Raw genomic sequence first — 14,280 nt, 5'->3', positions numbered from 1 at the left:
GCTCTTCCAATCTGTCCATGTTCTGACAGTGCATCACAACAAAATCAATACATTTCTTTTTTGAAGCTAAAAACATTCTTTAGTATTATTATATGTTGAAATATTTGGTTTGAAAAGACTATATGAACTGAGTACCAATGCTGATCCATCAGGACCACTGTCTTTAAATTCTTTCTGGGATAAAAATTCCTCTTTAACCATGCTTTTTCATCTCTTTTGACCAGCTCCTTCATAATTGGATTTTGTGCATTGCCATCTTCTCCATTTTAACTGATAACTAATAATTTCACTTTTCCATTGTCTGTAAAATGTTAGCAAGTCTAGCATATACCTGTGGTAAAAAACATCATAGCCTGACAAAATTTCCATTCATGTGTTATTTAGTTATTACTTCAAAGATTATTCTAGGTGTTTGCATTATTGACATCAAATATGTAGACTTTGTCATTTGAATATGTATTTTCCTTTCCTAAACATAGAGGTTACACCTGCTACTATCAAATTATAGTAATAATATTGTTCCAGCCTTTATTGATATATGGAAGAATCCTTGCTGACCTACCAGCATTTGAATTCCAGGATGGAGATTATAGAGTTGAATATGTTTAAATCCTTTTATTTTTGCTTCAACTTCACCAGTCTTCTTAAGTTCATGTTCTGCATAATCAGTCAGCTCAAAACAAAGAGAAATAATATTCACTTCTCAGCTCTGAGGTTGTGCAGTGGTACTGTGGTCTTTACTTGATCTTTATTTTATGGTAGCCCCATGCTCTTACCTGTGAACTTTTTCTCTTACATGGAACATTTGGAAGAATCATAAGGATTCTACTATATTTCTGGCAAGTTTAGCTCAATCTAATTTCTGGTAAATACTCGTATTTTTGCATGCTTTATCTTCAGCTTTTATCAGACATCTTTTGCACTCCCTGAAGACTTAATGCCCTCTAATTTTAAGGGGATTAGTCCTCAAACCATGTCTTACATGTCTTGATTTAAGCTCCAATTTTTGCATGTGAGATTTTAAATTTCAAGTATCATCTCCCTTCAGTATGCTGAGATGCTTGGTCCAGATGATTCCAAAGAGTTCTCTGAGTTTTATAAGTGTACTGTTAAACACTGAAAAGAGCAATAATAAATCAGTTTGTGATCAGTTGGTCTCAGTTTATGTTCTTACACCAGGAACTCTTGTTGAAGAACAAAATGTAAAACCTTGACTAGAATAGGTACCCTGTAAACATAAGTGCATAATACAAACGTGCAGTGATGCCTCTTCCTAACAAACAGCGGCACAGTGGTTGTCGGTGCAGTTGAGTTACTTTTTAATAATGTTTATTAGGATGATATGGACTTGAAAGCACTTGGTTTTGATGTGGCAGAAGGCGTGAATGAACCATACCTCCCTGGAGACTGTGGGATCTTTGTTACCAAAGTAGACAAAGGAAGTATCGCTGATGGTCGATTAAGGTAGGGTTTGACTTTGGAAGATACTTGTCTTTTGTTGATCATCATAAACTAAATATAACCATAATGTAAATGTCATCTTTTGTTTTCCATTTTCTAGAGTTCTTTTTTATCATTGGTCGTGTATATGTTATTAATGTTGGTTGGGAAATCTCACTGAGAAGACCAATGCCTAAAAGCATTACAGAAATTAACTTACTAGGATTTGAAATGTTCTTTTGTTTCTCTGTGTCTCGCCTACTCTGTTTTTTATCTCATCAAGCTTTGATCTGTTTATTTAAATTTCGGGAAAGACATGAGGGTGAGTTACTGGGAAAAGGCAAGAGGAAAGGAGAATAGAGCAAATTTGAAACCTACTTCTGTTCTTAGTGTTGATAGGAGGTTTTTAATAGCACTCCGTTGTCCAAAAAAAGAGTTGCTTTTAAATAAGGAGCAGTCATTAGTGATTTGAAGATATCTTTTTGTTAGTGAAGTGCAGATTAGAAGTCCTGGTTTTCATTTAGCTGCTATGTAATGCTTTTTCAGGAACAGAGAACTCCAGATAGTTAAGGATTAGAGTATTGAGATCAGTTCTGTTGCATCCCTTTTCATGAATGTTATTGATGTGCTGTGTCCAGTGAGGGATGCTTATAACAGATATGCTTATTTCTGTTGATCTACCAGAGTAAATGATTGGCTGCTGAAGATAAATGATGTGGATCTTACTAATAAGGACAAAAAACAAGTTATAAAAGCTGTTCTAAATGGAGGAGGTGTTATTAACATGGTGGTTCGAAGAAGAAAGTCCTTAGGTGGGCGAGTGATAACACCTCTTCACATCAATGTTTCCGGACATAAAGGTAGTGACTATAAAGGCTGTATGTAAATCATATGTGTTTGTTCAGCCAAAAATGGCTTGATATAAAGGTATAAGTTCTGAGCCTCTGCTTAAATCCCACTTAAACTGTTACTTCCTCCTAGGTAGGGTTTTTCATTAATTGTTTTTAGCAAACTAAGAATGCTGATGTTGATGATAGATTTATTGTGTAAGTACAGATTTTCTTTTTTGTTCTTGTGTGGATTTTGGGTTATGGTTTCTTTGTGGGTTTTAAAATATTTTAATTTTTTTTTGGGGGGGGGGGGGGTTAATACTTTGTCCTAGTTAGCTGCCTGTCGGGAGTGTTACTGGGAATCTAAACAAGACTTTTGAACCCATCAGTCACCCCAGCTTTGTATGATTATATTAAAATTCTGGGATATTCAACATCCTTATTTTTCCCCACCATGTTTTCATTTCTTTAAAATGGTTTTAAGAAAATGAAATTCACTTGGTTTTTTATATTCAACTGGTAGTTATATTTCTTTTTTGTGTAGGCAGGGCAGACATGCTGTTTAAGCAAGGTGTTTGAACTGCAGGAGTAATTTTATTACTATTACTATTACTATTCATTTTTCATTATATTTATATGGTGTATTTCAGATAGTGGAGTCAGTTTAGAAAATGGAGTATTTGTTGCTGCTGTTGTGCCCGGAAGCCCAGCTGCCAAAGAGGGTTCCCTTACTGTGGGAGATAGAATAATTGCTGTAAGTCCCAAGAACGCATTCTCCTTTTTCTACTTTTTTTTAGTTTATTTTGAAGTGTTATCATTGATGCTACTCTTTAAGATCCCGAACTTTCTAACTGATTTTTTCTTTCACTGCATTATACCTTTTTTGTATATTCACTAAATATTTGTTATAAATTAATGTGTTTGTAGGCCGAGGACTAGTGTAATGTGTGGGTTACTCGCTACATGTAGTTCATATAAGAATTTTTGATGGACATGCTGAATTACTCTTCAGACTTGGCTTATTTATAATTATATTTTTATGCTGAATAGGAAAGGTCAGTTCAAAGAACCATCACTCGGTTGGATGAAAGGTTTCTTGTCTTTTAAATTATGGTATCACAGATGGTATCACCCCTTCTGGGGGTGGGCAGGGGAAGAGAGGTTTTTCCCTGTGTACATTCACACCCTTAAATGGCCTGTCTGATTTATGAACTCCTTTGTAATGGAAGGTGGTTAATGTGGGTGTGCAAATGCATAAGAGGCTAATGTAGTGAAACAAGTGTTGTTATACTGTATTTCTATGTGGAATAGCAAAACTGTAGTTAGGAGGCTTGCTTTTTAGTGGAGAGTGGAAAAAAGAAAGGAGAAGATCAACCAGACTTCAGTCATGTATACATGTAAAACTAGCGTTTTCCCTGTCTCAGAGATGCTACCGTAAGATGCTCCCCCTCTGCTACTTTTGATTTACGGATGTCTGTTGTGTTTTTTTTGTGTATAGATCAATGGCATTGCACTAGATAATAAGTCGCTTACTGAATGTGAGGCTTTGCTACGAAACTGTAGGGATTCCCTAACCCTGTCACTGATGAAGGTGAGTAGGAGAAGCTACATTTGCAGAATTTTCTTGAACATATACAGAATTAATTTAGTTGTTCAGGGAAATGTATGTGAGAGTATGTGAAAAAGTGAATATGTCATTATGAGAAAGTCTCTGCTAAAATTAAGACCATCTGGATGCATGTCAGTGGTAGTACACTGAAGTTATTTTCAAAGTAAGGCTGTTACAGCATCTGGTAGGAAATGAAACTTATTTATTGCTCTTACTTTTTCCTATTTGTTTGCTGGTCACATGAAATGGCCTAGCAAAATTACTTCTTTCTTCTTGGTGTCTGCCTCAGAGTTGTAACAGTTTTGTGCATGAAAGATAAATTGCCTCCTGACTATGGAAAGGTTTGATTTTAGTCAGGAGGGAGTTGTGCAGAAAGTTGAACTCCAGCTATCATGAGGATTAAATATAAGGGTTTCTTTTTCAGCTTATTGCTATAAAAATATTGTCCTTTTTGTTTATTGAGTTTAGAATCCCATTATGCTAGGCCTGTCACACAGACTTTGAGTGATAATTCCAGCTCCAGAGAGCTTGAGGTTTTAAGAAAGTAAAAAGGTGAAATGTTTGAGTGGAAATGAGCAATGAAATATTACTTATTAACATCACTTAAAAGAGGCTGAAGTAGAATGCAGGCCCTTCACTATCAATTCAGTGCTTTTACCACCATGTGGAGTTGCCCTTCTGAAATTATTCTGAAAACATTTCAAAAAAATTCATTTTATCTGATGTTCTGTGTTTTGAATCTGTAAGGTTTTATTAAACCTTTCCCAACTGTATCTATGCGTGTCGTGGTATGTATTCAGGTACAGGTAAATCAATGAGGCTAGAATATGCCTTATACTAAACAGAAATCGACCATAATAATGTTATCACATGTGTCTTTTGTTTTAGGTTTTTCCTCAGAGTTCATCTTGGAGTGGTCAAAATATATTTGAAAATCTGAAGGATTCAGAAAAAATATCAAACTGTAGGGTTCATGCATCAGAGATACAAGCCCAGAATAAAAGAAACCTGAAACTCAACAGCTCAACCCAGACTGACATTTTCAATCCTGACATCATGGATGGCAAGAAGGACCAGAGTGATCAAGGCAGCAGTTCATTTTGTGATCACAAACCTTTCCCTAATAATACACTACGAGTAGACTCTCGTAGAAACACAGTGCACAGTTGCCACAGTAATTCAGAACACAGTCTCAGTTCCTTCAGCCCAGAGACCTATGGGGACCGAGGCTATGGAGCTGTTGACTTGGACAATAGGAGGCTGCCTTATGAGCCTACAGGAGCAGACTGTATGATGGTTGAGACTGCATTTGACAAAGGACATGGAACCAAGCATAGTGGTGGTACCTGGCCAAAAGTAATGGTTAATATCTCAGCAACAGAAACAGAAAAGTTCACTGTGTACAAAAAGCCAAAACAAAGAAAATCTATCTTTGACCCTGATACTTTCAAAAGACCACCAACTCCTCCCAAACTGGAGTACCTTTCCCCTAATCAGGTAACAGGCCATTCACCTCAGCCATCCAAAGCTGAAGTGGCTTCAACTCCTCCAACTCCTCCTAAGAGAAGTGACTCTATCAAATTTAAACATAAACAGCAGACAAGCTCTACATCAGAGTCTACGGTAACAACTGGATCACCACCCACCAGCCCAGCCACTGCCCAAGCTCCAGTTTCCTTAGCACTTAAACAGGACTTTTTTTTAGGAATGCTGGGCATTATTATCGGGAGGAGGGAATTGACTGCACTCATCTCTCTTCAAGGAAATCCTGTGAAGATGACATTGGCTTTCAAAGAGTTGAAGAGCCAGAGATTAAAAGACCAAGGCCAAAATCAGCTCCTGCTCTGAGACATAAAATGACCCCTATGCCTGTTCCTAATCCTGCACTTCAGGTAGAAGCTTCGTATATTGAAGCACGGCACTAGAAGCCTTAGAGTATATTTTCAGTGTGGTTTTGGGTGCCCAGTTACGTACCGTAACAGGAGAAGCATTGCATGTTCTCAAACTTCAGGTCCCCCGAGAAGCTACCCCCAGGCTCAGTTGTCACTTTGTAGTGTCACAAAATGCAAAACAACATGGAATTGCAGTATTTAACAGGCAGTGGTGACTGCCAAACAGACTGAAAGAGTTCTGCTTTGCAGTCACAGCTTGGGTTTTGTTGCTGCTTGCTGGGCTCTTTCTTGTATGTTTTCAACAACCTGAAAAAAAATTTAAATAAAGATGTAGAGACAGCTTTAGAAAAGCTGAAGATAAGGCCTCCTAAGTTTTACAAAAGTCAGATTGGTTGCCCAGCTCACTGTACAAAACTAATGGAAAATTATATTCTACTCGGTGTTGCTTTTTGTAAGTCTGTCTATGTGTCTAAATAACTTTGTGAATCTAATGTAAAATTCATAGGGTGTTAGGCACGTTATACTGTAAAGATGGACTGTTTATAAGAATACGGTTTAATACTACAGTTTAAAATGAGAGTGTTAGAATAAACAGCCCTGCTGTGGAGATTATGGATCATGTCTTACCAGTGTAGGTGGAAGAACCACCTATTTGGATTACTACATTGCATGAAGTCGCATAATCAATAATGTATTTTCAGGTCCACTGCCTCAGATATGCTCAGGTGGCAGATACAGATTTGGGTTTGTTTTTTTTTAACCCAACTAAAATCTGAAGTTTCACAAAGTGTTATTTTTGCTTGAATATAATCTCATCATAATGACTTAGAATATCACATTCTTTGCCCGTACTTGCTTATACTTGGATAATCCCACCCTCTTCATGAAGCTTTAGGAGCAGTATGGACAGCAGAGCTGAATTGGAAGTAGTGCGAGGTTTGGAGCCATATTCTGCAAAAATTATGGTTGTAGAGAGGTTGTAGAGAGGTGGGTGCCGGTCTCTTCTCCCAGTTGAGGGGGGATAGAACAAGGGGAAACGGCACCAAGCTGTGCCAAGGGAGGTTCAGGTTAGAGATAAGGAGGAAGTTCTTTACTGAGAGGGTCATCAGAAGCTGGAACAGGCTGCCCAGGGAGGTGGTGGAGTCACCATCCCTGGATGTATTTAAAAAGCGGGTAGACGAGGTACTTAAGGATATGGTTTAGTGGGTAGACAGGAACGGTTGGACGTGATGATCTCAGAGATCTTTTCCAACCGAGCGATTCTGTGATTTTGTGAATATGAGTATGATAGAACGACTGACAATTTTGTCTTTTTTTTTGTCTGCTTCCCTTGTATTCCTTCCACATTCCCTAACAATTTTGGGGAAAATAGTTGCAGAGAGCTTTTTAAGCCTTTGTTATACAAGTGTCCAGCAAATGCTGGATTATTGTTGTGATTTAACCCCAGCTGGCAACTAAGCACCACGCAGCTGCTTGTTCACTCCCCACCAGCAGGATGGGGGAAGAAAATCAGAAGAGTAAAAGTGATAAAACTCAATTAAGTTAAAAAAAGTTCAATAATTGTTATAAAATAATAATGAAAATATTGTAATGAAAAGGAAAATAACAAAGAGATATATAAAACCTAAGGAAGACAAGTGATGCAAATGGAAATAATTGATCACCACCAACTGACCAATGCCCAGACAGTTGTTGAGTAGCAGCCTTCCCACCAACCATCCCCCTAGATTTGTTGCTGAGCATGATGTTGTATGGTATGGGGCATCCCTTTGGTCAGTTGGGGTCAGCTGTCCCAGCTGTGTCCTCTCCCAGTGTTGCATGCATCCCCAGCCTACTCACTGGTGGGATGGTGTGAGAAGTCGAAAAGGCCTTGACTCTGTAAGTACTGCTCAGCAATAGCAAAAACATCCCTGTATTATCATCACAGTTTCAGCACACATCCAAAACATAGCCCCATATCAGGTGCTGTGAAGAAAATTAACTCTATCCCAGCCAAAACCAGCACAGAAAATGACAGAAAAGTGTGAGAGTTTAATTTTGTAGCCGAAAGCAGCAGATTTATTTGAAACAGGTCTGAAGAACAGTATGGCTAAGAGAAAGGTCATAGGTTTTCATCAACAGCTGCACTGCAAGAAGCAAAGGCAGGCATAATCTAATATCATTTGACACACATGTAGCAACAAAACAAGATCAAGCTATTGAACACAATTGCATATGGGGTGTTTGCTTTACATAGAATATCAAGTTGATCCATTAGTACTGATAGTCCCATGCATCATTATACTGTGTTGTGAGCATATACACTGTTTTAGTTATAATTGTAGCAATATTTCTATAGCGGGTGAAGAGTTTCTGAATATGACAAGGACACATGTAGGTGGGGACTCGTGTGTAGGAAATTTGTCAGCTGGAACAGAGGGGGTATGTTTTGGCACTCAATATTTAAGAGATCAGAAAGGATAGACAAGGACATGTTATGGTTAGTTCTACATACTGCCCAAGTGATATTGCAGGTACCATATAGGTGCTGGCTCAAGGTGAAGAAGAAAATTGTATGATAGAATTATAAAGTTGAATTTCTGGTTTTTCAAGGTTACTTGATGTATTACTTAATTTATGTTTCTATGGTTAAATTTCTAAATCACTGTTTATGTGATTTCCTCCCACCCCTTAATTTCTTCCTATCCTCTCAGAAAATAGGTAGTGCTTTGTAACTCTAAACTTGTTGAGCAGAGAGCGGAAGTGTTATTGTACCTCAAAAAGTGGACAGTGTTCACTCTGAAAATTTCTCTCTGGTGGAATCATCTTTGTGCATTACAGCCACACCTGCTTGTGTGACAGTAATGTCCAGTCTGCATGTATTCATTCCTGAAGTAGTGTTTATAATATCAAAAATATGTATATAGAACATGCAGAGTAGTTGAATTTGTAGCCATATTGGGTGTTACAAATTTCCTTAGTTGTGTACTTACACAGTTAAGTTTGTGTACTTTGATAAGTTGATATATTTAGGGGAACTTTAGTCCCTGAGTAGTAGATGGTACAATTACTAATGCACCCATGGGAGTGATCAAGTATTGATTCTCAGAAGGTACCTCTGCACATGAGTCTTTGTGCTCTCAGTAACTCTTCATTTAATTAAAATACTGCTATCATAAAAACCGTGATTACCTTTTTAGTAATTATTTTTCACTTACTGCATACTTCAGTCTCATGTTTTGTGTTGTACATTTCAACTGTGTAAACTCTGCATGCTGAGCCTGGAATTTGCAGCTCTCTAGCATCATTGTCAATATCTGGGCTATTCTCATGTTTCTTAACTCACCAGTGTCTATTCATTGCAGAACGTAAGTTCCAAAATGATCGTTTCAAAACCTGAATTGTTCTGTTGAAGAGAGGTTGCTCCACACATATCTTAAAATGCAGGCTTAGAGGAAAACACTTTCTGGCTTTTTAGCCAGGAATCCTTTAGGAAACACTTGCTATAGTGGCTGACATAACAGTTGAAATGTCCTGTGAAATCAGTGTTTTAAAGGAGAAATGTAACAAAATGCTGAGTGTTTTATTGTGAAGGAAAGTGTATCAGTTAAGTTGCAAGCATTGACCTAAAAAGATTATAAAATGATAAAAAGGAATAATGGAGCAGGATGGAGGAAGAAGTGGTAGGGTTTTTTTTCTTCTGAATCTACAACTTCTTGTGATCAAATTTCTGTGTTTTTGTAGGTGCAGAGGTATGGTCCAGCTAGTGAGGAGCATCTGTCTCCAGAGCTACAGGAATGGGCGCCATATTCACCGAAACGGTCTGCTAGGCACAGCGATGGCTTTGTGCCTGCTGCCCTGTATGCTGGCAGCATGTCCGCAGGTGAGTGACAGAACACCTAGTTACTTTCTAGGGATGCGTCAAGGAATTTGTCTATCTTGGACAATATTGGCGATTAGTTGTGATAAGCAGAGAACAAACATGGCTCACAAAACATATTTCCATAGTCTGTTGTAATCTGAAATGTGGTCTGCTCAGCTTTTGGACTCTAAAGAAGTGAAATTTGTTTAAGAACTGTTAAGGAAACTGAGCAACTCCTGGCTGAAGGATTTGTGTTTTGTCAGTTTCTGTGCAGAGGAGTTTTGAATATGTTAGTGGTGAACAAGGTGTAGCCTGTCCATTGGGGAGACAAGTAAGATTTCTAGTATTTTTGAAAGCAAGCATTAAATTGAGCCATCCCAAGCTTTAACTGTCTTAAATTCTGAAATATATCCGAGGAAAAAGATCTGATGTTGAGAAAGTGCAACATATTAAGTTCTACCTGTTGGAAATCAAATATGTGGTGTATCTCAAGTTAAGTCCCCAGACTGGTTGTGATCTTAATCTAAATTAAAGACTAAATGCCGGTATGCCTGAGATAGTAAGCTGCTGAAGAGGGGACACACAAGCAGCTCACACAAAAATCAATATAATCAAGTGGAACAGAAAACAGCATGCTGTCTCAGTTGAAAAAATCAGTTGTTGGTATTGCGGTTCATGTTAGCAGGTTTTAAATTGACACTGACTAAATGAAGTGCTCCAGGAGCTCATTAGGTTATTGTACCCTAGTTGCTTTGAACTAGTCAAGAAGCATTTAGTAAACTTGTTGCCAGATGGATTGTTCGGTCTTTAGTATAGCCACCTTCAGCGGTTGTATACGAAACTCGATTTTCAAATCAAGATAATATTGATATTTATGAATTTGCCATAAATTCTTTGTGAGGCCCCAAACTCCTGCATGTTTTTAGAAATTATGGAAGACATTCTTCATACTGAAGACCATGAAGGAGGTCATGACTTATGTATCTGAAACAATGGACAACTTCAAATCCTGTTGTCCCAGTCAATTTTCAGAATATAAAGACATACTCAAGAGTAGCTTGGATCAAAGAAGCTTTTGCTCTTCTTTGATTTCTTTTACTCTTTTCTCGCTTACTCTCCAATGACAGTAGAAGTAGTATTAAAAGGTATTATTTCTAACTAAAAGCTGTGTCTTGTCAAGATACCTTTGAATAATGATCCAATCAAGTCAAACCTACATTGGACAATAAGAATGTATACCTTGAAATGTGAACCAGTTTTTGTTTCTGCATTCAATGCTACCAGCTCATTTAAGAGGAAATTGGTAAAGATAGACTTTGGTTGAGTACTGAAAGGTAAGTGTACTTAAATGGTCAGATTGAGTAAGGAATTTCATAAATAAATATTGAAATACTGTAATTTAAAGTCATAGAACAAACTAGAAGTGGGAGCCTGAGGCAACAGAAGAGGAACAGGAACAGTCAGTTCAAGTACCAAATAAAAACTTGCATTCCTGTCAGATGACTAGAAAGAAATGCAGGATTTTTATTGCTGTATAAAAAAGTTTGATACTTCAAAACAGAAAATCTTTCTGTTACCAGTGTGTATTAAAATTATATGCTGTGAATTACTTCAGTTTTGGTAATATAATCCACTTGATTACTGACTTATTCCAAAATTATGAACCAGATTTTAAATCATAGAATCATAGAATGGTTAGAGTTGGAAGGGACCTTGTGCCACATGGTGCTTGGTAAGATACTTTGAATGTATGCTAATAATTTACATGTTCATACACGCAAATGTTATAATGCATGATTATATAAATATTTAAATACATGTTAACATGTTAATACATGGTTTTTATGCTAATGGATAATTAGCATATTATGCTAATAGGTAAGGACCTATTTCTATCATATTAAGCAGGTACAGTACCAAGAAGCTTAGCACCGTGCCCTGCAGTAACTGCTGTCATGAGAAATCCAATCTATACTGCCTGGAGCCATAGAGTTCACACCAGCAATTGCCCATCAGTTGCCAGCCAAATATGCCATCAGCATCTGCATCCCAGGTCTTTAGAAATTTATGTCTCCTTAAATTTTTGTTTTCATTAGGATGAAATTGCTTCTGGTATTTGTTGTATACAGTACAGAGTGAAACACCCTGCTGTTGTATGTTATTTTGACCCAGGGTTCTCAGAACCATTATTCTGTAGAAGTGATGTGCTAGCTGCTTTCATGTCTGTCAGTAACTGATGGATTAGGTTTTCCTCTGTTCCAGTGGCTGATGTTGATAAAGAAATTTATGGTTTTTAATGTACTAATTTCTAATAATTTTTCTTTCCTTGCCAAAACAAATACAACCTTCTTCTTTTTTATACCACTTCAGGCTGTAAAAGAATAGTTAATTCATAAAATTAACTATTATATTTTAAGTCATAAAATGATGAGACAATTGGGAAGTGGGAAAGAGAGCAGCATTCATTTTACTCAGTAACTCAGGGATAACCAAAACTTTTCATTGGCCAGCTTGCTATTTGCTGAGACAGTTCTACAGCAGTTCTAACTGTTACCCTGTTCTCCTTTTCTTTTGATGTAGTTCCCAGCATCAAGGTCGCCTGAGTTTGGACCTAAGTCATAAACACTCCAGTGACTACTCTGAAAATTCACGTACAAGAGCATCCCATGGCTCAAATTCATTACCATCTAGTGCAAGACTTGGTAACTAGTTTTTCTGATTTATTTCCTATGGGGCTGCTATATTTTGGAGACAAAGAATAAATTGAAAAGTCCATAATTACATGCATTATGGGATTGTCGTAGCTAGCAGAGCCTAAAGACTTTGTGTGTTCCTGTGTTCATTTGCTTAATTTTTGTGGTTTTATGAATGAAAGTGTTCCCTGGAAGTAGCTGTGTTTAATTCACTTTTTGCAGTCTTTTTAAAATGCTCTGTGTGTGTGTGAGTGATTCTCCTTTCTGTGCCTGTTACCATTTGAAAGTACCCTTATAAGAGGAAAGACCCAGCCATTCATCTTTGAGGTTGAATGAGGTGGAGAGAAGAGAAAGTGAGAAAGTCCCCAGAACAAAAAACCAAGGATGACTAATGGCCTAATGTAAATTGTAGTGTTGGAAGTTGTTACACCTATATTTACTTGATTGACATGTGGGTTTATGCCAATCCTAGCAATACCAAAGCAAATGCATGCTTTGTAGCGATGGCAGTTTAACATTTTGGGGTTTTTTTTCATTTTAAATTATATAATGACTTCTTTGTGCATGTATGTGTTCCTGTGTTTAGTCAATGATTGGCAGTTTGTAACCACAGCAAAAAATGACAGCTTGCAACCACTGTTTAAAAAAAAGTGTATTCATCCAATCAGGTTGTAATCAGAATATTTTAAATGCCTTTTGGAAAGTCTCATGGACTATTAGTAAACAGAGATGTTAGATTCTCACTCAAATTTCAGTTAAGTTTCATTTGATTGAAAGATATTAGCAATATTTTTTCATACTGGAATGAACAGTGTGTGTATACTGTATAGCTGCATTGTACTCTGTTTATACTGACTCTGAAACCAAGACAATTTACTAGAAACATCATACACACCCATACATACGAGCTTCTTCATCAAGGCTTCTGCATAAATTCAGAGACCATTTTAATACTCACAGAAGTAGTAAAATCTAAACAATATTTTTATTCAATGTAATTGCTTTTATTTTTGTCATTGTAATGTTCTCTTGTTGTAAAAATAGGTTCTTCGAGTAACTTGCAATACAGAACAGAACGAATTAAGATCCCTTTAACACCACGATATCCGAGGTCCATCATGGGCTCTGACAGAGGTGAATTATTTCATAAATAATTTTAGTTGCATTATTTTTAGTATTGCCAGTCCAAAGCATTTGCATTTGTTAAATTGAGTTGTGCCAAAATCTAGAGATGACAGTTTTGTTAGGATTACAGAATTTGCATTTTGCTACAGAAAGGTAAAAAAAGAAACTTTCTAATGATAGTTGATTTTTCTGTTAATTGGCTGTAAGACGTAACACTAAGAAAAAGTGCACAGAAAAAGGTAATAAGCGTTGCTATATGTCTTACTGTGGTAGTTTTCTTCTGGAGTGATGTCTTAAAAGTTTGAACAATGAGATGACTTGCATTATTTTTGATTGTTTAAGTATACTCTTTTGCATATTATTGACTGTAAATTATATTCTGAAATGCAGTGAAAATATTTTAGTACTTCACTGAAAATTGCTTGGTGGAGAATATTTAAAGACATGATACAAATACCAGTTGGAGTGCTGGAGAGCTGTGGAATTCAGAGTCTGATGTCAGTAAACAGCAGCTCTTCAGTGCCATCATTGCTCAAATGTTCTGTAGCCTTAATGGGTTGTATGCAGCAGTTTTCCTAACTGGGCAAATAAATACAGTTCTTACAAATTGCTTTCATTTCTGATTAGTAATTTGAGATTTATTTTCTGTAGCTTTTTCAGAGGAAGCAAACTGAATATTCCTGTCAGGGCACTTGTTCAGTTAGTTACTCAGGGAGGATACAACCAGGGAAGAGATGCAAAAAATGTCATGTCAAGCTTGTTTAAAATTGCAGCACTTTCTTGGCTCTGTGTAGGATTCATGCTGGGGTTTTGTTTTATGTTTTCAGGTGTTTCATAATGTATCTCATAC

At 37.0% G+C, this 14,280-nt stretch overlaps 1 protein-coding gene across 1 annotated transcript in view; it reads left to right on the top strand.

The window, feature by feature from the left end:
- DLG5 (discs, large homolog 5 (Drosophila)) overlaps positions 1–14,280 on the top strand; it is a gene marked incomplete at its 5' end in the record, with an annotated part of 64,212 nt that overhangs the window by 34,071 nt on the left and 15,861 nt on the right. The window contains 10 exon segments of the mRNA XM_010184124.1: positions 1,337–1,464; positions 2,125–2,300; positions 2,921–3,024; positions 3,769–3,861; positions 4,768–5,575; positions 5,578–5,771; positions 9,495–9,633; positions 11,521–11,665; positions 12,193–12,314; positions 13,350–13,439. Coding sequence (XP_010182426.1) covers positions 1,337–1,464; positions 2,125–2,300; positions 2,921–3,024; positions 3,769–3,861; positions 4,768–5,575; positions 5,578–5,771; positions 9,495–9,633; positions 11,521–11,665; positions 12,193–12,314; positions 13,350–13,439 — 1,999 coding nt within the window.

The sequence above is a fragment of the Mesitornis unicolor genome, unplaced genomic scaffold (genome assembly GCF_000695765.1).
Source record: "Mesitornis unicolor isolate BGI_N332 unplaced genomic scaffold, ASM69576v1 scaffold9225, whole genome shotgun sequence".
Taxonomy (NCBI): domain Eukaryota; kingdom Metazoa; phylum Chordata; class Aves; order Mesitornithiformes; family Mesitornithidae; genus Mesitornis; species Mesitornis unicolor.
The sequence above is the reverse complement of the archived record's forward strand: the minus strand, read 5'-3'. Positions and strand labels throughout refer to the sequence as shown.